We start from the raw sequence: 24,685 nt of genomic DNA on the forward strand, positions 1-24,685 counted from the left end.
CAACCACTTTACTATTCTGGATATTTCTGCTCAATTCTTCTTATCCTGCCTGTCTGTTTCTCTTCTAGTCATGTGTTTGGCCCCGCTAAAGAAAACATTGGCCATGTAGTCCAACAGGAAATACTCCCACATCTGGTGCTGGTTCAGAACATCAACATGAAGAAGTAGTCTTTATGGGGAGTTAATGTGTGCCCCCTCTCTATCCCAGCCCCTAACACAGCCGCTCGTACCTCCAGGCCACCCTGTGCACCCCCTCCTAGACTTTACACCCTTTACTTAGCTCTTCCTGTGTCTCTGTGAATCTTCGTTGGAGAGGTGGCAGAGAGACAAAGTGTGAGGAATCCACTCTTTATAGCTGCCTCTATTAATGTTCACAGATAAACTCAGATTTACACTTATTTGTCACACACAAGGTGGGTTCCCAGGGACTCTTATCAGAGTTCCTGCACCTCTGCTATATGGAGACTCACTCAGTGATTTTTAGTCATAAACTGTGACTCATGAACACATCTTCCTCTAAACTCTGACAGCCACTCTACCTGAAACTCTCACACATAGAGAATATTGCTTTCTGCTTGGCATAGCTTCACAAACCTCTGCTCACAGCTCTCCTTTTTCTCCTAGTTTTTGATCATTAAGATAATATTATGGTCTGGTTTGGTATCAGTCATTCCCCTCTGCCCTAAGCTGAGTGTATATTCAAAAGGTTGTTATGCTTGGGAAAAGGTTGTCCATTTGTACTGTTTTCCCTCTCCGCTCTTCCCATCAGGAGGAATAATTGTGTGTGTGTGTGTGTGTGTGTGTGTGTGTGTGTGTGGTGTGTGTGTGGTGTGTGTGTGTGTGTGTGTGTGTGTGTGTGTGTGTGTGTGTGTGTGTGTGTGTGTGTGTGTGTGTGTGTGTGGTGTGTGTGTGTGTGTGTGTGTGTGTGTGTGTGTGTGTGTGTTGTGTGTGTGGTGTGTGTGTGTGTGTGTGTATGGTTGTGTTGTGTGTGTGTGTGTGTGTGTGTGTGTGTGTGTGTGTGTGTGTGTGTGTGTGTGTGTGTGTGTGTGTGTGTGTGATGTGTGTGTGTGTGTGTGTGTGTGTGTGTGTGTGTGTGTGTGTGTGTGTGTAGTGTAGTGTGTGTGTCCGTTGTGTGGGCCCGTTAACCTTATCGTTTTATCCTTGTTTTTAATGGATGGCACAGAAAAGACCAAGTGGCCAACAGCCAGTGTACACTATGGGATTATGATATACTGTATAATGTACGCTGACCAATATGAATGGATAACTGTGATGGCTCCATAAATATTAACAGTACTTTCTTCCCTCCTCTCAGGCCGTGTGACCCCCGAGCAGCTGTGCTCCTACATGCAGCTGTTCAAGAGTAGTTGGGGGGCGCTAGAGAGTCACTGCGGGGTGCTCCAGCTGGGCCTGGCCACGGCCCAGACCCTCCGCCACCCCAACTTGCCCCGCTGGGATGCCTGCCTGGCCTTTGAGAGGCTGCTGCTGCAGGTCTGTACTCATCTTACACAAAACTGTTATCCATATGGGTTGTAGGCAATAAAAAGTAAATAAAAAGTCTAAAATGGATATCCACCACAGATGCAAGCAATTTTCTTTTTTGATATTAAAGAATGTGGATCAAATAACTTGAACATTGCAAACAGATTTTTACATTCTATCCTGTACACCGTTACACTGACAGAGTGTAATAGAAGAGCAGCACATATGATGGCAATTTGTAATTGCCTTGGTAATTATTCCTTCGAATCTTTCCCTTCGGGTAAATATTTTATTACCGACGCTCAGCAGGTAAGTGGCTGCTTGTGGTTTGCTAAATGTTGGCCAGAATGTTGTGTTAAACTGACAGGGACAGGAAAAAATATGCAGATTCCTCTCCTTCATAAACAAGGTCATTTGTGTTTGTAGGGTAAACATTTGGATCCAGTAAACACAGCAAAAAAGCCAGATTTTCCATCATGTTGCTTTGAGGCTTTTTGAGGTCTAGTTTACGGGGGCGGACAGCGGCGGATGTCCACGTGTGTTTGACTGTGGAAAGGTCAGAGGGCAAGCCTGATGGAGGGACAGAGGGGTGGTAAGAATAAATCAGAAGCAAAACCATCCAGTCCTCACATCAGCTCTTTAGCCGTGATCAACTGATATTGTAGGAAAGAGCACCAAGCTGAATGGCGCCATACTCTGCGAGATAATAAATGGTAAAGCCAGTTTTATCCTTCTCTTACCTTGCTATTTTCATTGAGTCGCTGTATATTCCTGAAGCTGTAAAGCAAGCAGCAGAATAGCAAAGTATTTAGGAAGTTATTAAACTAAATCACGGAAAAGTAAAACAAGCTTGCAACAGTGCCCTATGCCAAATTGGAATTTCAAAACAACCTCATAAACCTTGGTCCTCAGCTGGGGCCATCATTGGTTTATTAAATGAAGGAAGAAGACTTAGGGCTTATAGTCCCAGTATCCATTTACTTCATGACCCCACTTTGATCCACTCGCTACCCCATGGTTATCTCCTATACCTAGATAATTCAAAGAACAACATTCTCACCACTGTTTTGTAGTTTCAGTCTCATAACCACCAGGTTTTAGGAACTGCGTCCCGTTAAACTGACGATGACTAAGTTAATAACATACTGTTGTTGTGTTTAGCATCAGGATAGTATAAAGAGCACCTGGCGTTGGTTCAAAATGAAATTCTTCAAAAATCAAATCTCACAATCAAGCCTTGAGCGCGATGTGAGAGTTGCTATTTGCAATCAAAACGGCCCTGGGTTTTATTGAGGTATTAAGGGAAATGAGTTGTGTGTCCTCTGTGCCCCCCTCTGTTTATTTAATTTCCATGTGAGGTTTTTTTTCTCAGGCTCAACATGGACAGAGAGAAGTTAATTACATTACAAAATGGCGGGATGAAATGCCTTTCAGCTCTGGCTGGCGGTTGGGCTGTGTTTGCTCTGCCTGAGTGTGTGAGGGCTGCTGTGGATAGTACTGGGCAGAGCCGGTCGCTCCACTGCTGGTGGACAGTGTGAGTTCATTCAGGTTAAGTCTGTGGTTCCCCGGGGCCTTGAAGTGGGCCTTGACTGAGGCAAAGGGCCTTTCAGTTCAGGGACCAGCCTAGTTTATACCTTTCCAAATAGTTATGCATATACTTTGTCTGCATACTATATAATAATACTGTGTAATTGCTACTTTGAGACCTAAAGAAACATGTAATTGCTCATGAGGTAGAGCTTAAATATGCTACTGTTTAAAAATGGGGTTTGCTTGTGCATATTTTTTAATGGTGGCCTTCACTTGAAGGAGATATACCTGTGAGGGTCATGCAGCTGTGAGATTGGCAAGATAGGGAAACAGCTGTGGTTAAAAAGCTTGACATGTTATGTAATGTGGTATGATACATGTTTATACTGAATTTCCAGGGACTGCTGGATTACCTCCTCAATAAAGGACTTTTATTTTGTGTGAGATGGTCAGATATCTTGTTGGCTGGCACTGCCATCCTGCTCGCTGTCTGGCATGTAACTGGGATTTAGTCTGAATGGGTCAGATTGAGCAGGCTTGGTCCATCTCCAGCCCGCAGTTACAGAATGTGTATGCTAGACGTGTGCAGCCAAGGCAAAGCTCAACAGACTCACTCTTTCACCACTTCCCAGAACATCACAAACACCCTACCTTCCCATCATTGGACCGCCAGAGCCTCGACCTCACCAAACTCAACATGTATACTACTACTGTACATCCCTCCCAGAGCAAACTGACTTACTTTGTAAGGCTAGTATTGTCTTTGGGTGTGCTGTGCAGTTTACTGTTCATTAGTGTGTCACATCAGTAAACATAGCAGTGATGACAGCGGTGCAGTGGAGAGAGGCTAACCTCCCTCACCCCGGCCTGTTGCTCTACTCTGCTGGGATTACAAGGGCAGGACTCTGCAAACATTCAAGCTCCGAGTTATTACTGGTCACAGCACAGCCGTATGTCCCCGCTCCCATGAGTCACTCATACTGCCTGCCTGGTCCTTATCTCTGTCTCTGCTTTGTGTTTGTGTTTAAGTCTGAAACACTGTTTATATGTAAGTTAAAAACAAGCTATGAACCCAATTCCCTTGACATTAATTTCCAGAAGCTGAAATTGTTCATTGGGACTCATTCGTACAAACACAAGATACAGATCCAAATGAGTCTTTTTGAAAATGTAAGCATTTACCAGCATGTGGTTCAAACCCCCCTGCAGTCAGCATGTCGATGTGTCCCTGGGCAAGACACTTCACCCCAAATTGCTGTTGTGGGGATTGTCCACTGTATTGAGTATGTAAGTTGCTTTGGTAAAAGTGTCTAACAAGAAACATGTATTATTATATGACAAAGTAGTTTACCAAGACAACCAATTAGCGGTCTTTGCGAGTCTACTTGGTAACAAGGGTTGACACAGCTAATATCCAAATACCGATCCTGTTGATTGGGTTGGGTTCCAGATGTCAACGTTGTAATTCGAAAAGATGCTAGACTTTAGAGGTCTGTATTGGAAAAGGGAGTTATCTGGGGGTTTAAAAAATAAACTGTATATTAGTCAGATGTAGAGATATAGGGGGAGATGGGAAGACATGTGGCTAACGGCCCAGGTTAGAACCAAGTCCGCTACACTAATGGCTTATCTGTTCCCTATAGTTTCAAATACTGACATATCTTCAAACAGCTTATACTGCTCACTCATTGGTTTTAGCTCTTGTAATGCATAGTCCACGAGTTGGCCCAAGAGGAATATCAGCTCTCGTTGTGTAATCATCCCAAGAAAGACAAGGTTTTTTTTTTGACACAAGAAAAAGAGGGAGAATTGTCAACCTCAGGTGAAATTATACATGCACCTCTCTCCAACTGCGATTGCTCAATAATTGGTGGAACATCCTACTACTCCGAGTGTTGGTTTTCTCTTTACGCATTTAAGACTAATCTCTTATCTATTGTGATTGTATCTTCAAGATAAGTCGTTTTCAGACTTTGACGTGCTGAGTTGCGTTGTCCCCCACTCTATGTTGTGATGAGGGATTATCTGTATAGCCAGGTTGGAGCCTGGTGACCCACATATTCCATGATCTGCAGCAGTACAGTGTCAGTGTGTGCTGACCAAAGACTCATGACCCTTCACCTCAATCCCTTGACCCCTCCAGGACGCTGACCTATAGACGCTCAGACTCGCAGGGCTGCAGTCTGACAGTAGTCTGACAATTATAAGTTGTTTTCTGACAGAAGACAGGCAGTCATATATGTAACATCTGGATTGTATCATTTCTTATGGCGACAGAAGGACAAATGTTGATATTTGTCCCAAGTAACTTTCATCTTATCTGAGCTGCATGCCACAGACAGACAGGGGGCTTTAAGCCTGTAATTGGCCTTTCCCCGGGGTATGGAGCCCGTCCCCACATCCCAGACATTCCCCTTATTCTCCATCTCTGCTGTGTCCCTGCAGCCCCCATAGTGACAGGCGGTGGGGGGGGTTACTGTGGTTTGCTGGAGATTGTAACAAAGGGGTGTGAATGACTCCGGGGCACTGCCCTATGATGTCCAGTACTGATCTTCTCCAGTTCCCCACTGTTTAACAGCCTCACATCTGGACTGACCTGGTCTGACCGTCTCCCCATCCATCCACCTTTAGTACCTCACTCTGCCCTCTTACTGCCCCAAGAGTGTCTGCTCCGAAAGCCCCTCAACCGTGGCGCAACACAGCTCCTCTCACAGAAAGAGCCACAGGAGGTTCATGATCAACTCCTGTCTGCCTCTTGACCAAGTGGCTTCTCTGCCTCCGTCCTATCTTCCTCCGTTCATCCCTTTTTCTCAAAACCACGCTTCTCTTCTAAATATGGCATACTGTATCTCTGTTATGTGTTCTCCAAATAAATGCTTCAATGCAACATACACACACGCATGTACAACATGAACTCTTGAGCTCAAAGTCAACACCACTGCTTTCTGCAACTTGAGGAAAATGCGGAGCTGGAAGAAAGTGGGCCGTATCAGAAGTTATTTACCTATCTCTTCCTTCCTGTGTTTAGTTGTAGAGGATTACAGTTGGAGAGGGGAACAGGGATGGAGTTTACTCCCAGGAAGACCCAGTAATAGCCCCAATCTCATGTCGTACCCCCCCCCCCTCGTTCGAGACGGCTGTGTTTACATTGTTCTGCACAGCTCAGGCCTAATGTACTATCTGTTTAATAGGCAGAGAGAGGCCTGTTTATAGAGAGGGACCTTTTTACCAGAGGTGATGGGCTGGCAGGCCAGAGGGCAAGACTAACTCATCTCACTTCCTGTTATCATTACCTCTCTTCTCTCAGACAGATAGGTGCTTGGCTCGCTCCACTCTCTGCATTACTTATCCCTAATCGCCTCGCCATCCTGCTGGCTATGATTGTGCTCAATCTCTCTCCCATGGAAAATGGAGGAACACAAGGAGGCTCAATCAAGTTGCCTCATATTAAACTTTCGTGGCTCCACTTCCTTAGCTCAATAGTAATTTGCATGCGCTGCATTTTAAATGTTCTACTAAGCATCTTTCTACTAAATCTATATCTCAGCCCACTGAACTGAAACGTTATAGGAATTGCTTTGGTGCTAATAGCTGTGGAATTATAAAGTTACAGCTCTCAGATTGTGGAAGCTGAGGGAGTCAGAAGGGCTCTTGAGGGTTTGATCCACTAAACAGTTTGTCTTCTACTCAAACTGCCTTTTTCCTGGCATTGTTTTGTAATGTGTCAGAGTTGCATTCGCTGCACATGAGCATCAGTGGATGTTTTCTCTACTGGTCTCTATTGTTCACTGCGGCTGTTGTTAACTGTGGAGTCAAAATCCATCTCGTCAGGAGGATTTTTCATGTGGCCTGGAGGTTTCCCCCCCCCCCCCTCATGAATGTGTGTTTTTGAGGGTTCTGCAGGATTTAAACTGAATGTTTTTCACAGCCTCGGCGAAAGGGTTTTCTCACACTTGCTGAAACCCAAACATGCAGATTGAAAGATCATTCCCGGAGATCATCCGTGCTGCTGCCTTCACTTAAGCACACTTTAGCCATTTCAGAACTCTGCTGCACTGAGCTGCATTGTCATCCTCCAGTGTTTGGGCGAGGTGGTCTAGGAAAAATGACCATAGGGGGCTCTTGGAGCTCCAACTAACACTCTTCATCCCTGGTGAATCAGGTCAGTGTGGTCGGCTGACTTGGCGTCATACTTCATTTGAGTATGCTCCAAAAAGACACCACAGACTAGGGAAAAATCCCACAATGCCCAGCATTCACCGTTAAGTTGTTAACAAGGAAGGTTGTAGAAAAAGCTGACCATTAGAGAAGGTGGCGGGGGTTTCAAGAGACCCAACAATGACCCAGTGTCCTGGAAGAAGCTGGCCAACGAACCACTTTATACCTTTATGTTACTCTGAACTCTTTCATTTTTAATACCATGTCACTGTTTGCTGTTCAAATTCAATTTTTTCCACAATGTACTACAACTGAAACTTCAGCCAGATGTGCTTTCAAGTAAGTGTGTGTGTGCCCATGTGTGCATGCATGCATTCATGCATGTGCATCCTTTAATGTGCTTCTTCTGGTAACAGTGTCTTAACTTCCTGTTGTCACAAACAGGCTCTCTGTTCCCTGTGGAAAAGCTCCACCTCAGGACAGATTAACTATCAGGTCATTTGTCACTACCTGCTGAGCACAGGGCAGGGAAGGTCATGGCACACAGCACATGTGTCTTTGTGTCTGTATGTCTGAAATGGAGACTGAGAAACATTCCAGGACCTTTGAAGGTCTTCTTTAGATACTGATTGACCCCTTAGAGCAGGGGTGCCCAACCTTTTTTGAACCGAGAGCTACTTTTAAAGTTGCCAGTCTGCCGAGATCTACCAGTCCAAGCGTCCAGGCGTAGCCATTACTGACAGCCTACTACCAGGTAAATACACACTTCTACTTGTGTAAAACTGAGTAGTGTTGCTACAAAAGTATAAATTAGGCTTACTAATAAGACAACTCAGATCTGAAGCTACAGGAATCTGCTGCCAAAGTGCAATAAAAAAGACAAAATTAATAGAATCAAACCCTTTTTTTGTTGCATTTAGTAGAGTATAAAAATAAATGCCTTTTTTAAAATAGGATGCAAGCAACACTAGTTTCTTAACTTAACCTGAATTGATAATAGACTATTATCTTTATCTTATACCATTTTGTACAATAATTATAATGAATAAGTTCAAACAAACAAAAACTTACAGCTGATTAATAACGGTATCTAACTTGAGTTTTTATTATATCAAAAACCTGTTGAAATGCTACTGTTATTTTTACTGTCCCCAAAAAGCGCGTCGGCAGCCTCCAGGAAAGCTTCTTTCACAACTTCGCCGTCTTTGAAAGACTCGGGCCTGGCGCCACGAGGGGGCAAAAGGGGGCATTGCCCCGAAGTTGTTTTATTTGCCCCCTCACTTTGAGCATCATTCAGCCATCGAAAAGTTAAATAAATGTCACAATTATTAAATAACTTTAAATAATTATTTTCCCCAACACACGTTACTATGTTTAGATCAGATATGTGGGCAGGCAGTCAAGCAACGTGTAAACAAGCCTCAACCCCAAGTGAGCTTGTAGTCTTAATTAATGTTAGCATGTGTGCTTAGCTGTAAACACAGTCGGATGGGGGACCAAAACGTCCCTGTTTTCCGGGCAAAGTCCCCATTTTCGGAATGTGCGTTAAAAAACATAGAGCAAGGTGAAATAAAATGTTACATGTCAGTAAAAACAGAGTAACAGTGTTGTGCCTGTTTGTAGCGTTAGTGTATTTCTTTTTCTAATACTTCTTCTACTTCTTCTTCTTCTACCTCTACTTCTTCTTCTTCTACCTCTACTTCTTCTTCTTCTTCTACCTCTACTTCTTCTTCTTCTACCTCTACTTCTTCTTCTTCTACCTCTACTTCTTCTTCTTCTTCTACCTCTACTTCTTCTTCTTCTTCTACCTCTACTTCTTCTTCTTCTACCCATGGATGTATAATAAGAAGCTTCTAATTCAATGTACCTTCCCGCAAAATATTGGACAAAAGAAAGTCGGCTAGTAGTGTCAACTAAATCCATAGTATTAGAACAAAAGTGATTTAAACGAGGTAAATTACGAATGTATGTTCTCAATCGCCAAGTGTGGGATTGAATATTAAATTAGATTTATTGCCCCCAGGGAGAAATTCATTTCCACAGCTCTGTGAAAACGAGATGAAATCAACAAAAAATAAGACAACTACAGATAGCACCACACATGATGCTTACCTGTTATTATTTAGGGCTGCCTGTATGGATCAGGTTTTTGCCAAAGCGAGCCCTTTTACTATAATAATAATATGTTATTATTATATAAACCGTATTGGTACAATGAGCGACATCTAGTGACGGATTTGTAATCTGTGTCTGTCCATTTGGTGCAGTATTTGATCCAATATTACATTTGGTTTATATATTAGTCACTTTCTTATGGAATGCCAGGTTTTAGGTCTTGGTTTGAACATTCAATCCTGAAAATAAAAAATCAACCAGATTCATTTGTCTTTAATCCTGACATGACTAGAGTAGATAGTAAGTAAATAAATCTGTATAGGAAGACGAGTTAAGGGATAGAGGAGAAAAGGTTATGGTATAATTACAGAGCCTGTCCATTTATAAATTGAGGAAATCAATGTTAGTCTGTTAACGTGACTAACAAAGTGCAGGCATCTAATAATGTACTATCTATTATTAAAGATCAGAGGAAAAGAACAGAATGAGAGGGGTCAATCCGGAATACAAATAAAGAAGCAAAGAGATTGTAGAGCAGTGAGAATGAAAAAAACTTGGTGTGTCAATTCATTACATTGCCAGTATTTTTCGTTGTTGTGAAAAAAAAGTCGCCCCCTAGGATTTTTGAACAGCCCCCTCAGTCATTTCAGCCTGGAAAGACTTCATGTGTTTCGCAAGAACGTGACTGACACGATAAGATGCTATGGTAGCAGCCTTGCTCTTGTTGTTGGGCCTGGTGAAAATGGACTGCTGTGCATTTAGCTGTCCTTTCAGGCCCCTCCCCTTTTGGGAGCGTAGGGCAGAATTAGGAGGGAATTCCGTCTCGTAGCGTTTGTGCACTGTTTTGAAATGCCGCTCCTAAATTACTCTTCTTCGATAAAGCCACGCTCGCATTGCAGATGAGACAGATGGACTTTGAATTGGAATAGATACATAAATAATCATCCTCCCACTCGGAGTGAAAATTATATATGTTGGGCTTTTTTGCTTCTGCCATAATTGCGGTCTTGTGTGTGTGTGCGGACTGCGGACTGACACTCTTGTTGACACGGACAATGTCAGCGAAATAGTGCCCACTGCCCACCAGCCACGCCCCGACATATGGGGTCACGCCGGCCAATCACAAAGCTTTGATGCGTTCAAGTGCATTATTCTGGCACAGGAAGATTATGTTATAGGACATTAACGATAAAACAGAATATTGTTGTTCTATTTTTAGACACATATCGCGATCGACTGGGAATCTCCCCGCGATCGACCGGTCGATCGCGATCGACTGGTTGGGCACCCCTGCCTTAGAGCAAGATTAAAGATTTTTAGCCTGATGTCATTGTGATTGATCAGTTCGGGGTGATGAGTATATTAGCGACCAGTTACAAATGAGAGACTCTACCGCTGGCACTTTCATAATTAGCATATATTTTAGCCTGCAGATGGACATGTGGCTGTCAAGTTTCTCTACGCTTGGTTGGCTTATGATGAATGCTTAGCCTGATGAGTTAGTGGACCGTTATCTCTTAGTAATGCTGGCCTTTTTGGACACAGTAGATTAGTAGTGCCCCCTACTGCCAAATGAGACCAAAGACTTTCTGTAAACAAAGATGAATAGGGCAAGGTGGGGGAAGAAAGACCCCTTAGGTCGTGGAGCAAAGGTAGGACAAGGACTCCTCTTTGCTCTAGCGTGTAATTGTACCCATCTGAAACCCCAGTCTGCCCCTCCCTCTATCCTCGACCCCCGCCCCTCTGTTCGCTCATGCCCACTGTGCAGACCACCTTGTCGCCCCAGGGATTCGCCCAGTCACCCAAAGGGAACGAGGCGGACCAATCGCTATGGCAACTAAGCAGTGAGGGTCAAACTGGGTCAGATTCCTGCCACCCTTGCTCTGTCATTAATTACCCATAGTTCCCTGGGGCACTGCTCCATGTGTAACCACATAGCTCAGGAGGCTGGATCCAAGGGGTTTGAGTGTATGATCAGGTGGAGCACACCATTTGTTTTTATATGTGTATCTGTGACAGGGTCAGTGTTGTATTGTATTACTAGCTAAGTGTGTGTACTACCTCTGACAGTGTTTGGAAAGTGGTGTGTCAAATGGATACGTCATGTTTGGAATCATATCTCAATCCAGAGTCCCTCAGCATCTTGGATTTGAGCAACTTGAGCGCCCACACCCCAGTCCGCTCTAACTTTAAACGTTTCAGTGTTTATAGGTTGTGACAACATTATCTGTATCTGGTTTTGAGCTCTGCTTTCATCTTGAGCTGGTATTTGCATTTGTTAGGAATTATGTGGAGGAGAAAAAACGCATACCAATTCCCTGTTTTGTGTTTGTCAAGGTTTCCTTTTGTTGTTCTTGGAATCATCTCATATGAGTTCGAAATTAAAGTCATCTGTGGAGGGATTTCTAGAGAGTGGCGACTCCTTTCCTTTCTCAATGTGATTGACATTGGGGTGCAGAGAATAAGATGAAATGCCCCAGAGGCTTCTTGCTGAAGTCTGGAGGTAGTTAAACGTCCTTCTGCAAACTTTCTTATTCCGTTTAATTTTTTTCTTTTTCTGCCTTGGTTTTGAATTTTCATTAAGCTATTTCATCCTCTGTCCGTCTTTCTCTTCCCCCTACAATATTATTTTTAATTATTCATTTGATTGGTTTTTGGTTGATTTGGAAAACAAATTCTTCATTATATCTGTTTAATCTTTAATTTTGAGTAGAACAGCCTATCTGGTACAGCAGTGCGAAGGCCTGTAGGCACATGCTCAAACATCCTGGAAGAGACTGAAGCCAGAGCCTCCGAGGTGAACATGTACGCATCGAAGAAATATTTGTGAATAGATATCAGACGTGTCTTAGAACAGTTGCCAAAATGCTGGATATGTTTAGTGCAGTCATGACAAATGGAGACTGATTGACCACATGTTTGCTAGATACAGAACACAGAACGATGTATTGTCAATGAGCTTTTCAATGTGAAATAAATACACAGAGTGTTGAAGTAACCAGAACATGTGGACTATTATACAACAATGCATTTTAAAAGTTGTGTTGAAAGTGTTACTCTGCCGATCATGGTGTGTAGACCACTTGAGACCAAAACCAAGATGATCCAGCCCTCTATGCTACATTTCATCCAATAGGAGAACTTGATTTAAAGACATTTGAGGGAAAACCTCACTAATTCCTGTGTTTTCCCGCTCTAGCTTTCATCTGGAGTGAACTCATATGGCCCACTTTTCTTCTTCTATTGTTCTAAGCTTGCTCTACTTGGAGGCACATGTGGGCCTGTTTGTCCCCACTGCTGTTTTCATATAAATGGGAAAAGGAATGAAAGTAACGCAAAACAAGCATCAACAATGAACCGCTAATTATGAGCGGGAGGAGGGATGGAGGGGCTGGTGGAGGGGGAGGAGGCGGGTTTCTCTTATGCCCACCATGTGCCCCCTCACCCCCCCTCTCCCCAGTATCCTTCTGCTTGACTCTCCATCTTCCCCACTGTTTCTGTTTCTTCTGTTCTGAGTTATTTAAGATGCCGTCTGCTCTCTTTCATGTTTGCAGTTGTGGTGTCTCTCTGCTGTGAACATTGTGTGTCTAAACATCACAGCAAATATATCTGCTCCTCTCATCACTCCAGACGTGAAGAGCGCTATTGACAAGATCTATGGTCTTTCACATGCATTGAATTGTGTGTTTGAGAGGCATTATGAATCATACCGTTTATGATTTGATGAATGTGCGTTCACTTTGGGTGGTCATGTTTGTGTTTTTAAATTGTCATAAGCTTTTACTAATATTCAATTGTGGTTATTAGGAGTTTTAGTAAAGAACAATTAGGCACGGGTTCATGTGACACATTAAATACATACTGCACATCTGGCGGTGAAGAGCACCAGTCCAGATGTCCTCATTCACACTTAGCTAACCACCACTCCACATCCTTTTTAAAACACAACAATACTGAGGTTAAACTGCAGAATCACATTTTTATTTTTGCAAGTTTGCAATACTCCACACTGCCGTTGGCTGACTCTGCTCTTACTTTAATATGTCTTTTTCTTTTCTCTGAATAGACAAAACTTTTCATAAAGCATTCAGTCAAAAATGTCATAATACATTAAAAAATGTATTGTACATGACCGATTATAATGATGAAAATAAATTCCTTAAGCCACATTGTGTTACTATGTGTACACTTGACTAAATGTAAAGGTATCCAAAACACAAGCCCTGCACTAAAACAAATGTTTGTTGTGAGAGTGAGAGGTGCTGACACAGCGCTGTGGTCATTTTGGAGTCTGTAGAGCACGGTGATGTTGCACTGCATTCAATTATAGAGAAAGCAGTTTGTAATGTTTTGTCCACTTCCACTAACATCAGTGGAGGTTATTACAAACACCTATAGTTTATCGTAATAAAACGTTCTAACCATGCCTAAGTTATTTGATACTCAAACAAACATTTCACTTTGTTGACATTAAACACCTATTAAACTACAGTTTGATTTAGTGTGCCTTGTTTTCTAACACTTTATTTTCTAAATAATCTTATTGTAAATAAGCCAGGGATATTAAAAGTTCAACAGTCCAACTCTCTAGATGTTTCTGTTAACTGTATTTAAAAACAAATAAATTGCAGCACATTTAAGGGGAGACCAACATCTATGTGAAGATTGTACAATAAAGTTTGTTTCAACTATTTATTTAATGCCAAAACTGTCACTAATATCTCATATTTTGTACTTATCAACTGATCGTCAAATTGTATACTTTTGGGAAGATAATTTTGCATTTAAAATGCATTTGATTTATTTTGTATTCTTTTTTGTATGTAAAATCTTCACTGTAAAGTTACACTATAACTTTCAGATAGATGTAGTGGAGTAACAAAAGGGAATACTTCAGTAAAGTACAAGTGCGTCACAAAGACTGTTAACTACAGTACAAGAGTAACTAGTTACTTAGTTCTCATTCATAACACTCCGTTCGATGTCTCACTATGGGATGCGCCTCAACGCGTATGCAAACAGAAGCATCAATCTCATTACGCCAATCCTGATTGGTTGGGGTTCTTGACGTCTACGTCAGGGTATCAAATTTAAGTAGCTTACGCTACGTCGCAGCGTCATTCAAACACCTCTTCTCGCTTCAGAGCACATCTCCAATATCAGTAACCGGGCTAGCTTAATGGTCCACAGACTGAACCCAAGCTAACATTCGGTCGACGGGCGCTTGCCGGTTACTTTTTTGCTTTGCAGAAGAATTGAACAAATATTAACACACCAGTTAATATTGTAATCTGCCCCGCCGTTTTTTCTTTCGGAATAACGGTAAGGTTTGATTTTTTCTTCAAACAGTAACATACCTGTTGCTAGTTTATCCCTCCGCGCTGACACCACGGCGAGCGAGGACGGACTCTTCTCTCCCTCACACCAGAGGAGACGGAGATAAGAAAGATATTAACACACCAGTTAATATTTTTTGGGAAAAAAATCTACCCCCTCGTTTTTCCTTTCGGAATAACGATAAGGTTGGATTTATTTTCTCGGTAACATACCTGTTACTAGCTTGTCCCTCCGCGCCGACACCCCGGCAAACGAGGATGGACCCTTCTCTCCCTCACACCAGAGGAGTCGGAGGCTCTGCGGCTGCGGGTTTAAAATCTCGAGCACGGACTCACACTAGGTCTGCTCGTCCTTCCTTGGGCTGGAACACGCCCAGGAAGCTATTGATACCCCCGGTTCGTGCGGGCATTGTGCCCGCTTCACCATCAAGAGCCTCCGCCGACGGCTAGCGCGCCAAGCTAGCCTGTCGGGACAGGACCCCTTCATGTCCGTTAATTCGCCGGCCAGCAATCGGGACATGGTGGTGACCGCCGCGGAGATTGAGCCCCGCGCTGTGTCAGGCTGGGGCTCAACAACGGCGGTAGTCGCAGAATCGGGGCCCCGAGCCGTGTCAGGCTGGGGCCCGGTGGCGGCAAGAGCCGCGAGAGCGGAGCCCCGCGCTGTGTCAAGCTGGGGCTCCCAGCTGGACCTCACCGTGGTTCCACCCGTGGAGGATGTCCTACAGCTGGATTATATGGAGGAGGATGAAGAGGATGCCTCTGAGTTCCTCTTATCCGACTCGGATGAGCACGAAGATGACATCTTCGTTTCATCTGCCCAGGCTGCCAAGCCGGAGGCGATGTCCGCTCCCCCGGGCGAAAGCACACCAGCTTCGCCCTGCCTCAGTATGGACTTGCAGGCCGTGTGCCAACGCGCTGCGTCCAGGCTGGACATCCCCTGGCCTGAAGTGGCCAAGGAGACCTCCAGATCTCGCTATGAGGGGAAGAACTTGCCCCAAGCAGCGAGGATGAGGAAGCAGCTTCTCCCAGTCTTTCCTGAGATGCTGGACGAGGTGTCGGTCTCGTGGAGAGACCGCCCTTTCAGCAACAAGGCCCCAATCCAGGGTGCCTCCTCTTTGGACTGTGACGGCATGGAGAAGCTTGGCCTGCTCCACATGCCGCCCATGGAGCCGCTGGTGGCAGCCCACCTCCAACCGCGGCTGGCTTCGGCACCAAGCAGGAACCCCACGCTACCGGCAAAGGCAGACCGCTTCCAGTCAGCAATGACCGAACGAGCCTATAAAGCCGCAGCTTGAGCCTGAGCCTGCCGTGTGGGACCAAATCGCAGCGATCACGGACATTTGTCTCCGTGTGCAGCGCTGTGCAGTCCAAGCCACGGGCAAAGCACTGGGGATAATGGTGGTACAGGAGAGAGCCAGGTGGTTTACCCTGACGAACCTTCCAGACCGGGAAAAAGAGGACGTCTTGGACATGCCTATTGTTCCCGAGGGCATATTTGGCTCCGCTCTAGCTTCGATGCAGCAGCGGTGTGAGTCCAAAAAGAAGGAGGATGAGGCTCTCCAGCTTTGTCTTCCCCGAAGGGTCCAGCCGCCGCCTTCAACGGCCCCGCGGCAGTCCTTCGCTCAGGCTGCCTCACGTCCTGTCCGTTTCAAGATCCCGAAACAGCAGAGGCCACAGCCCGCCCCGGGTCTCCAGCCCAGACACGTGGCGAGGACGGGCTGGCCAAGAAAGTCTCCGGTTCTGGCAGCAGCCGCTCAGGCACAGCCGGCACAGACTTTCAGCCACCAGACGAAGAAGAAGAAGAGGGCGGCCTGACAGCCTCTTCTCCTCGATAAAAGAGCTGGAAGTTCCCTGTTCTCCAGCTCCAGAACACGTTCCAGTGTTAGATGCTCATGTGTTTCCGGGGTGCAACCATGCCCCCATCTTCCCGCCGCCTCGAGTGATGTCAGAACGTCATCCTCAAGTTCGCGCCATGAGGGAAATGGACTTAACATCAACGACAGCAAGCTCCGCTGCTCGTTTAAGTCACACAAACACATGTCATCAATAGTGTCTTTTAATAAATCATTTTCCACTGTCGTTTCCAGGCTTAAAGCCAAGGGCGCAGTCAATAAAAATGAAAAGAAAAACAATAAACAGTCTGACGTCTACCCCCCTTCTAAGAGTGGCTGCTACCTCTCTCCGAAGGAGGACGATGGACGGGGCTGTGAAGGCATCACCGCCACGTGCATGCGCAATGTCGACCGGGGTTGTCAACCTGGGGTACCATCGTGTTCAGACACTAGAGGGCCCCATAACACAACAAATAAAGACACAGAGGGCAGACGACAGAGATGTGACATCTCCACTCGCTTTGAGAAGCGAAAAGTGGAGGATGCTCACAGATTCTACTTGGGTTTTCAAGACAATAACACAGGGTTACAGACTCCAATTCGCTGTCACCCCCCTCACTTTTCGGGCATTCTGCATTCGCAAGCCCGGGGAGAGTCGGCCCATATTCTAGAGCAAGAGATCCTCTCGCTACTAGACAAGAAGGCTATATCTATAATACCCTCCGAACAGAGTCAGAGCGGCTTTTATTCCAAGTATTTCCTCGTTCCCAAACAGGGAGGGAATGGGATTCGGCCTATACTAGATACAAATATCTCAAAAGATACAAATTCAGAATGCTCACTCACACATCTCTGTTGCGTCTCGTGCGCCAAAACGATTGGTTCACATCAGTCGACCTGAAAGACGCGTAATTTCCACATCCCAGTATATTATCCACACAGGAAATATCTGAGGTTCGCCTTTCAGGGTGTCTGTTACGAGTACAGAGTACTTCCCTTCGGTCTGTCTCTCAGCCCACGAGTGTTTGTACGGTGTACGGAAGCCGCGATAGCCCCGTTAAGACAACAGGGTATTCGCCTGGCAACTTATCTGGACGATTGGCTCCTTCTCGCACAGTCGGAGCAAGAGGCTATTACGCAGACAAATGTCCTCGTAAAACACCTGTTCGACCTGGGTTTCGTAATAAACACAGAAAAGAGCATGTTGTCCCCAGCCCAGACTGTAGTCTTCCTGGGCCTACGCCTGAATTCGGTGCCCTTTACAGCCCGCCTGTCAGCAGAGAGAGTGAAAGCTTTCAGGGCTTGCCTTGCTCATTTCCAGCCACGCAAATATGTTCTCTTCAGATCATGTCTGCGGTTACTGGGGCTCATGGCGTCAGCCATCCTGGTGGTACGACTGGGACGCTTACACATGAGGGAGTTTCAGCACTGGGTAGCTGCCCTCAGACTGGACCCCATGCGTCATGGCGCGCGGAGAGTGATGGTCACTATGAAATGCGTAATGGCACTGCGCCACTGGCTGCACCCGACTTTTCTAGTACGGGGCGTGCCTATGGGTGCTGTCCTATCGCGGAAGGTGGTCACCACAGACGCATGTCTGACGGGCTGGGGGGGTATATACGAAGGTCGACCTGTGAGGGGTCTCTGGAGACCTCCAACGGTCACACATAAATTATCTCGAGCTTTTAGCGGTGTTCCTCACCCTGAAACGCTTTCTGCCTTTTCTCAGAGGACATCATGTCCTCGTGAGGACAGACAACACGACCACAATATGGTATATAAACCGCCAAGGGGGTTTTCGTTCTCTCCAGTTACACATGCTGGTACGCAAACTTGTGTTTGAGGAGTGGTGCCTTCAAAAAGGACACATCTCTTTTCAATGTCCTGTCGGGGTGATTCTATCATTTCTACAGGACCTGATTGATAAACACAGAGCTTTCTCTACGATCAAAGTGTACCTGGCTGCTATTGCTGCATGCCATGTGGGCTTTGAGGGAACGACGTCAAGCCAACATCCCTTGGTCTGCCGTTTTATGAAAGGGGCTCGCAGGCTCCTCCCTGTTTCCAGGTCACTGGTGCCCTTATGGGACTTGGCAGTGGTTTTAGATGGGCTCACTCGACCTCCATTTGAACCCCTGGAAGAAGCTGACATGAAACACCTGTCACTGAAGACAGTGTTGTTACTGGCTCTGGCATCTGCCAAGCGAGTCAGTGACATTCATGCGCTCTTTGTACATCCTTCATGCACTCAGTTTCCCCCGGGGCAAACGAGAGTGTTGCTGAAGCCCAACCCTGCCTTTGTACCTAAGGTGGTTGGTTCATGTACCCCCTTTGACATTGAGGCATTTCCTCCGCCACTGTGTGTGACAGGTCAAAAGAGTTTCGATGCAATGACCAACTCTTTGTATCCTGGGCTAACCCTCATAAGGGCAAGCCCGTTACCAGGCAATGGCTCTCCCACTGGATTGTGGAAGCGATTGCTCTGGCTTATACGAGTCAGGGTTTGCAGGCACCAACGGGCCTGCGTGCTCATTCTACTCGTGGACTGGCTACATCCTGAGCTTTGTTCAAGGGTGTTTCCATCCAAGACATTTGTGCAGCAGCGAGCTGGCCCTCACCGCTCACTTTTGTCCGCTTTTACAGGCTAGATGCTCCAAGTGTAGCCCGCGCAGTGCTGGGCCCCTTGTTGAGACAGGGTTCTACCTGTTAAGTTCTGGTTGTTTTTGGTGATTTTTGAGATAAGCATGTCTAGCAATACGGGAGTTTCAATATCCCGTAGTGAGACATCGAACGGAGTGTTATGAATGAGAACTATAGGTTACTTACGTAACCCCAGTTCTCAGAGTAACATGAAGTGAGATGTCTCACCAGACGGCCCTTCTTGCTAAGGCGAAGCGAGAAGAGGTGTTTATTTTGAATGACGCTGCGACGTAGCGCAAGCTACTTAAAGGGTGGGTGGATTCCCTGACGTAGACGTCAAGATCACCAGCCAATCAGGATTGGCGTAATGAGATTGATGCTTCTGTTTGCATACGCGTTGAGGCGCATCCCATAGTGAGACATCTCACTTCATGTTACTCTGAGAACTGGGGTTACGTAAGTAACCTATAGTTAATTAGTTAGTTTCCCCAACAGCTGTGTGAGACAATGGTGTTGGATTGGGAAATTACTATTTAAAACAGCCATCAAGGTTAAGCTAAAAACAAGGTGATATCATCTAAGTGGTTTACTTTGGAAACTTGAGCATTTAAACATTAGGTGACATTATATTTCTCACGGTCCTAGTGGTGTTTGGAGAAGCGGTGCCTCTTTGTTAGTGTGATGTGTTTAGACCTTGTTTAGCAGCTAGACTCTGCGCTGCATCACAGGATAGACAAACAGACAGACAAGGCATTAGTGATGTGTTTACCATCTGTTCAGGAAGGACAGACACGATGGGAGAGGATGAGGAAGAGAGACATTTTCACGGTGTACGAAGGCAAAGGTTGGGGGGGGGACTTCTGAGGATTTACTACCAGACGTCAACCATTACTTATCAGAGAGGCCAGTGAAACATCGGTGTACCCTCTGTGGCAAAGTGTCGTCCTTAACTTAGAGGAGAGGCCAGCCATTGTCAATGATGCTGTCTTCTTTATTATACAAAACCCATCTGGGATATGCACCCCAAAGGTGACAGGGAGATAATCACATTGGAAACAGCTGCCAAAATGCTGACTGAAAAATATAACACCTAGAAACAATTACGATTTTTCTTCTTCTCGTATAAGGGACACAAGCGGTCAGAAAGTGCGACAAACGTCCTCAAGCTGTTGCCTCCACTTGTTGAAGAGGATGCTTAATATGGCAGGGCAACACAGTTTGTGACTCAAGGATTCTGGGAAGTGAAGCCAATCCATTATAGAGTTGTGCTATAGGGATTATGTGTTGTTGTAGGCCAACACTGAATTTAGCATCACTCTGGTTCCCTTGACACAAAAAACGATACTTAAACTCTTTGTTCCAAAGAATAATCTGAACAAGTGAAGGCCGATTTTTAATCTTTTTTATATGAATTCAATCGGCAGACAAACTATACTATGGTCACATGGCTCAGGTTTCAACCACTAAGCAAAAAGTGGTTGAAACTTTTCAACTAGGGATGGCGTAATGACATTGAGTATTTCAGACATCTAACCAAAAACCCATTCAAAAAACCTATTGTCTTCTAGAGGGAGGAACCAAAAGTGCTAAAAATGCTTACTCATTTCCGGGTTTTAGGACTCCTGTATGAGTAGAGATAAAGAGGATGGAAAAAGTTACAGAAGGAGAGTTAACTCTACTGTCTAGGTGTAGCAATCCTTCTATGCTCTCCACTTTTTTCCGACTCTCAGCCCCCTGCCATAGAAGATTGTCTCTCAAAACCACAGTGGAACTGTTATTTGATTTGAGTTGTGTACAAGCACCTGCAAGTTTTCTAGCAGATTCGATTTTGTGAAATATATAAGTTATGACTTGTTTTATAATAGTCTTTAGAGGATTTTCTTAAAGGAGACCTATCATGCTATATTTGAATAATATATTGTAGGGCCATACCTATATAAGGTATATTTATACGTTTCTTTTCTCAAAATACCAAACAGATCATGCATTTTAGCCATGCCTCATTTCGCTCTATTTTGCTCTCCTCCACCCTGTCTTTGCATGCGCTGCAGCTGACCACGCCCCCCTGCAAAGGAGGGGGCCGAGTTACGAGCATCATGTTACCATGCTGTTACCATGCCACGGCAACCTCTCATTCCCCTGATAGGTGGAGAGTTGCCCATATAGGCGGAGCTCCTCCTCACTGACGTCAGACTATTTTCAAATCTGTATCAGTCTGTATCAGATCCATTGTAGCCCCGTTTTTAGAGATGTTGTGTATCGAGGAAAAGAGAGACGGTTGTGTTTTCTGATACTTGGTGAGTTCCCTGACACACCGGGGACACATATTCATGTATAAAAGACGTACAAAGGTGCATTTTGCATGATAGGTCCCCTTTAAGTCAGAAGAGTTTAAGAGTCCGTGTGATTTGGCCTGAGCAGAGAGGGATGCAATGCGGAGTGTGTGAAGAAATCCGGGGGAAAAAGAGTCAATAATGGAGAGAGTAAAAAAAAAAGAGGCTGAATTCATGTTATGAATATGTTTTGTTGCGCCCCCTAGTCGTGTTTTTAACTGAGCTCTGGGCTTAAGGCTCTGGGAATGTTTGTGCAGTAGAAACCCTGGGTGATGTTGTCTGTATTGTTCCATGGCCGCCTGTGTTTCAAACTATTGTCAGAAAATCACTACTGTGTTTTGTTCACACACACACACACACACACACACACACACACACACACACACACACACACACACACACACACACACACACACACACACTCTCACTCAGCCCTCCACTCATTGCTCTTTAACTCTTCTTCTGCCCCGTCCTTGTTTCCGTCTCTTTCTTTTTGCCCCTTTTATGAAATGTGATTTAATGATTAAATATGTTGCCATAAAAAGTGAACACTGTTGATATTCAAAGTGTTATATCAGATGGAATTTGTGCAGGGCGATGGGCGTTAGTGTGCAGACATGCAGTCTGCAGAAGGATCACTGTATGCCTGTGCTCTCCTTCATTCTAGCCTCCGTGTTGTGTCCAGCCCACCCTATGATACTTCAGTAAACACAAGCATAACACATATACCTTCTGTTGCCAGTTTGTCTGCATGTGTGTGTGTGTGTGTGTTTGTCTTTGTGCTCCACCCAAACTGAGTTCCCAGTGTTTTGGTGGGGATCAGCAAGCTCCCATACAACCTGTCTTAGCGCTCTCACGTTAGTATATGTGACAGAGGACTGCTGTGTGAGCAGAACGCCGCCCTGTCCCGGGTCTTAGATTACTCACAGAACCAGCTCTTCACGCTCTGCTGCTCTGATACACACAGTGACAACTCACTGTGTTGGAATAATATATTTAATCTTGTAGCATTTGTGAGGAGACCTTTTTTTTTTTTAAACGTAGGTCTCGTCTGGGATGATAATACTTTCGAAACTACGGAGGACAAAACATTTTTTAACTCCTCTAATCTTTTTAACGTTTCCTGCCCCTGCCTCCACTATCCCTTACTGTGGCTTTTTTATTTCCCAACCCTATTTTCGGTACCCTTTTTTGTGTGAAAAGGGGTTTCCCATAAAAAAGCAGATTTGGTGAATATGCCTGTTACTGTTTATGATGTGGTCTTTACCCAATAATGCCTTTATTTGTATTTATGTCTGTGTTTGCACCACAGGTCCACATGTAATCCCTTATGTATGTATTGACACTGTTATTCCTCAAGTTAGCCAGCTCAGAATGGTAAATAATCTAGATGATCATAATTGACTGGAAATAGAGAGTCACATAAGTGTGTTCCTGGGGGAGCATCATGTGTACACGTAACTCCCGTCTCTCCTCCCTCCCTTTTTTCCGTTATCTTTTTCATTTCACTTTAAGAAATGCTGGTTAGAATATTCTGGTACCTTCTTTTATCTTTGAGCATAATTTATTTTCATCAAGACATCTAACCAGGTGTGTGTACAAATGAGTGTTTGCAGGGAAATGGACGGCGATTAGTTGTGTTCCATTTCCCGTGTCTGTAATGAGTGTTTTTTTTTAAATGTTTATGGAAGAGCAGCCGTGTGTGGGCGTGTTTGTCAGACTCTACGATAGAGATACGCACAGGTTGGCGGGACAGTCTAGATTATGATGCAGAACATATTTACATGAAAAGCACACACACAAACACTCATCTAAATACGCAGTCCTCCGTTGCTCAAGGTTAGCCCCCCCTTCCTTTGAAACAGATGTGCACATTGCCTTTTATCCATTTAGCCACAAATGCAGCTACCTCTGTGAACTCTGTGTTAATGTGGAGTTTATAAAAGAAGCCCTGCCTCTCCCCATATGTGGCACACTCATCGACTGAACATACAGTACATACATGACAACATCTGTCTCTGAGCAGTGACTCACATCTCAGTACAGGGACACATCTTATGTGATATTCATGATGAATTCCATGTTTTATTCAAACTTCACTACAAAAACCTACCCATGAACAAGCTCTGCGTCTACAGCAGCCTGCGATGACACCCTGCTAGGTTAGAAATGACATCAGAAGAGCTGAGGTCAACAATGCGAAAATCACACTTGCACAGCTGCGCTCCACCTAGCATACAGATAATAATTTAAAAATATCCAACACATCAACTCCAGTCCATTTCCTGTCTATTGAAGACTTCTCCTGGAAGATGGAGTTTTGGAGGGAAAGAAAAATCTCGACGTGGTGCAACAGTGCCCCCTAATGTTCGGAAATCTCTTCAAGATCTGGACCTCAGCATCTTTCACATGCAGAATCTTCAATCTTCTTATGATTATAAAAACTCAAAAATGTGTTTTCTTTTACATAAATCAGGCAGAAACAAAAACAGAGAAAGATCTGAGTTGCCACAAAGCATTTACAAATCAGCAGTCGGCCTGTTCCCAGTCAGTCATGACAAACTCTTATTTTGAAATAGCCTCCTTGGTGCTGGTTAAACTTATTCACCCCCCCCCCCACATCTTCCCCCTCCCCTCCATGTGTGAGACTGAAACTGGAATCAGATGTGCTGCTTTAATCTTTCACACTACATGTTTCTTCATTAAAAAACAAAGCCAAAAAAGACGCAAGAGAAGAAAAGGGAACCGTCTTCTGTCTGTATCGCGCTTCTATCTTGTTCAGCTGTAGCGAACAATGAAACTGAGCATCTGCAAAATGTTGAATCCAGTTGCTTTGAATCCCATCAGATACTTCTGTTGTTATTTTTTCATTCTGCTTTTTTCTAGAAACCGTCTGTTTACCTCAGGATGTTTTCTCCCTGCTGGAGCCTCCTGCCTCAATTAGTAGTGGATGTAATGTACTGTCCTTGGCAGTATTAGAGGGATGTTTATATGTGTGCGTGTGTCTTCTCATGAACGCGGATGATTCAGTTTCTCGCAGTGTGAGAAAAAGTGCGGAGGTTCAACATGGCCGTGGGGTTTGTGGCTACAGAGCAACTCTCGTCTGGTAAATTATGCCATAATCTGTTGCAGCCTATGTGGCACAAATAAAGCCCCATTAATTCCCCTATGTTTCTAAATACTTGCAGTATACTGCCTTGATACACTGTTGCACATTAAAAGCTCAGTACGATTTCTGTCTCACTCGCTTTGCTACTGG

The 24,685-nt window shown here is 44.7% G+C and overlaps 1 protein-coding gene across 1 annotated transcript in view; it reads left to right on the forward strand.

Annotated features, from left to right (window-relative positions):
* The window catches only part of scfd2 (sec1 family domain containing 2), a 92,664-nt gene that overhangs the window by 15,753 nt on the left and 52,226 nt on the right, over window positions 1-24,685 (forward strand). Inside the window, exon 4 of the mRNA XM_034229918.1 lies at window positions 1,316-1,491. Within this exon, the coding sequence (XP_034085809.1) occupies window positions 1,316-1,491 (176 nt within the window). The remainder of the gene's footprint in view (window positions 1-1,315; window positions 1,492-24,685) is intronic.

This window comes from Gymnodraco acuticeps, unplaced genomic scaffold, assembly GCF_902827175.1.
Source record: "Gymnodraco acuticeps unplaced genomic scaffold, fGymAcu1.1, whole genome shotgun sequence".
NCBI classification, from domain to species: domain Eukaryota; kingdom Metazoa; phylum Chordata; class Actinopteri; order Perciformes; family Bathydraconidae; genus Gymnodraco; species Gymnodraco acuticeps.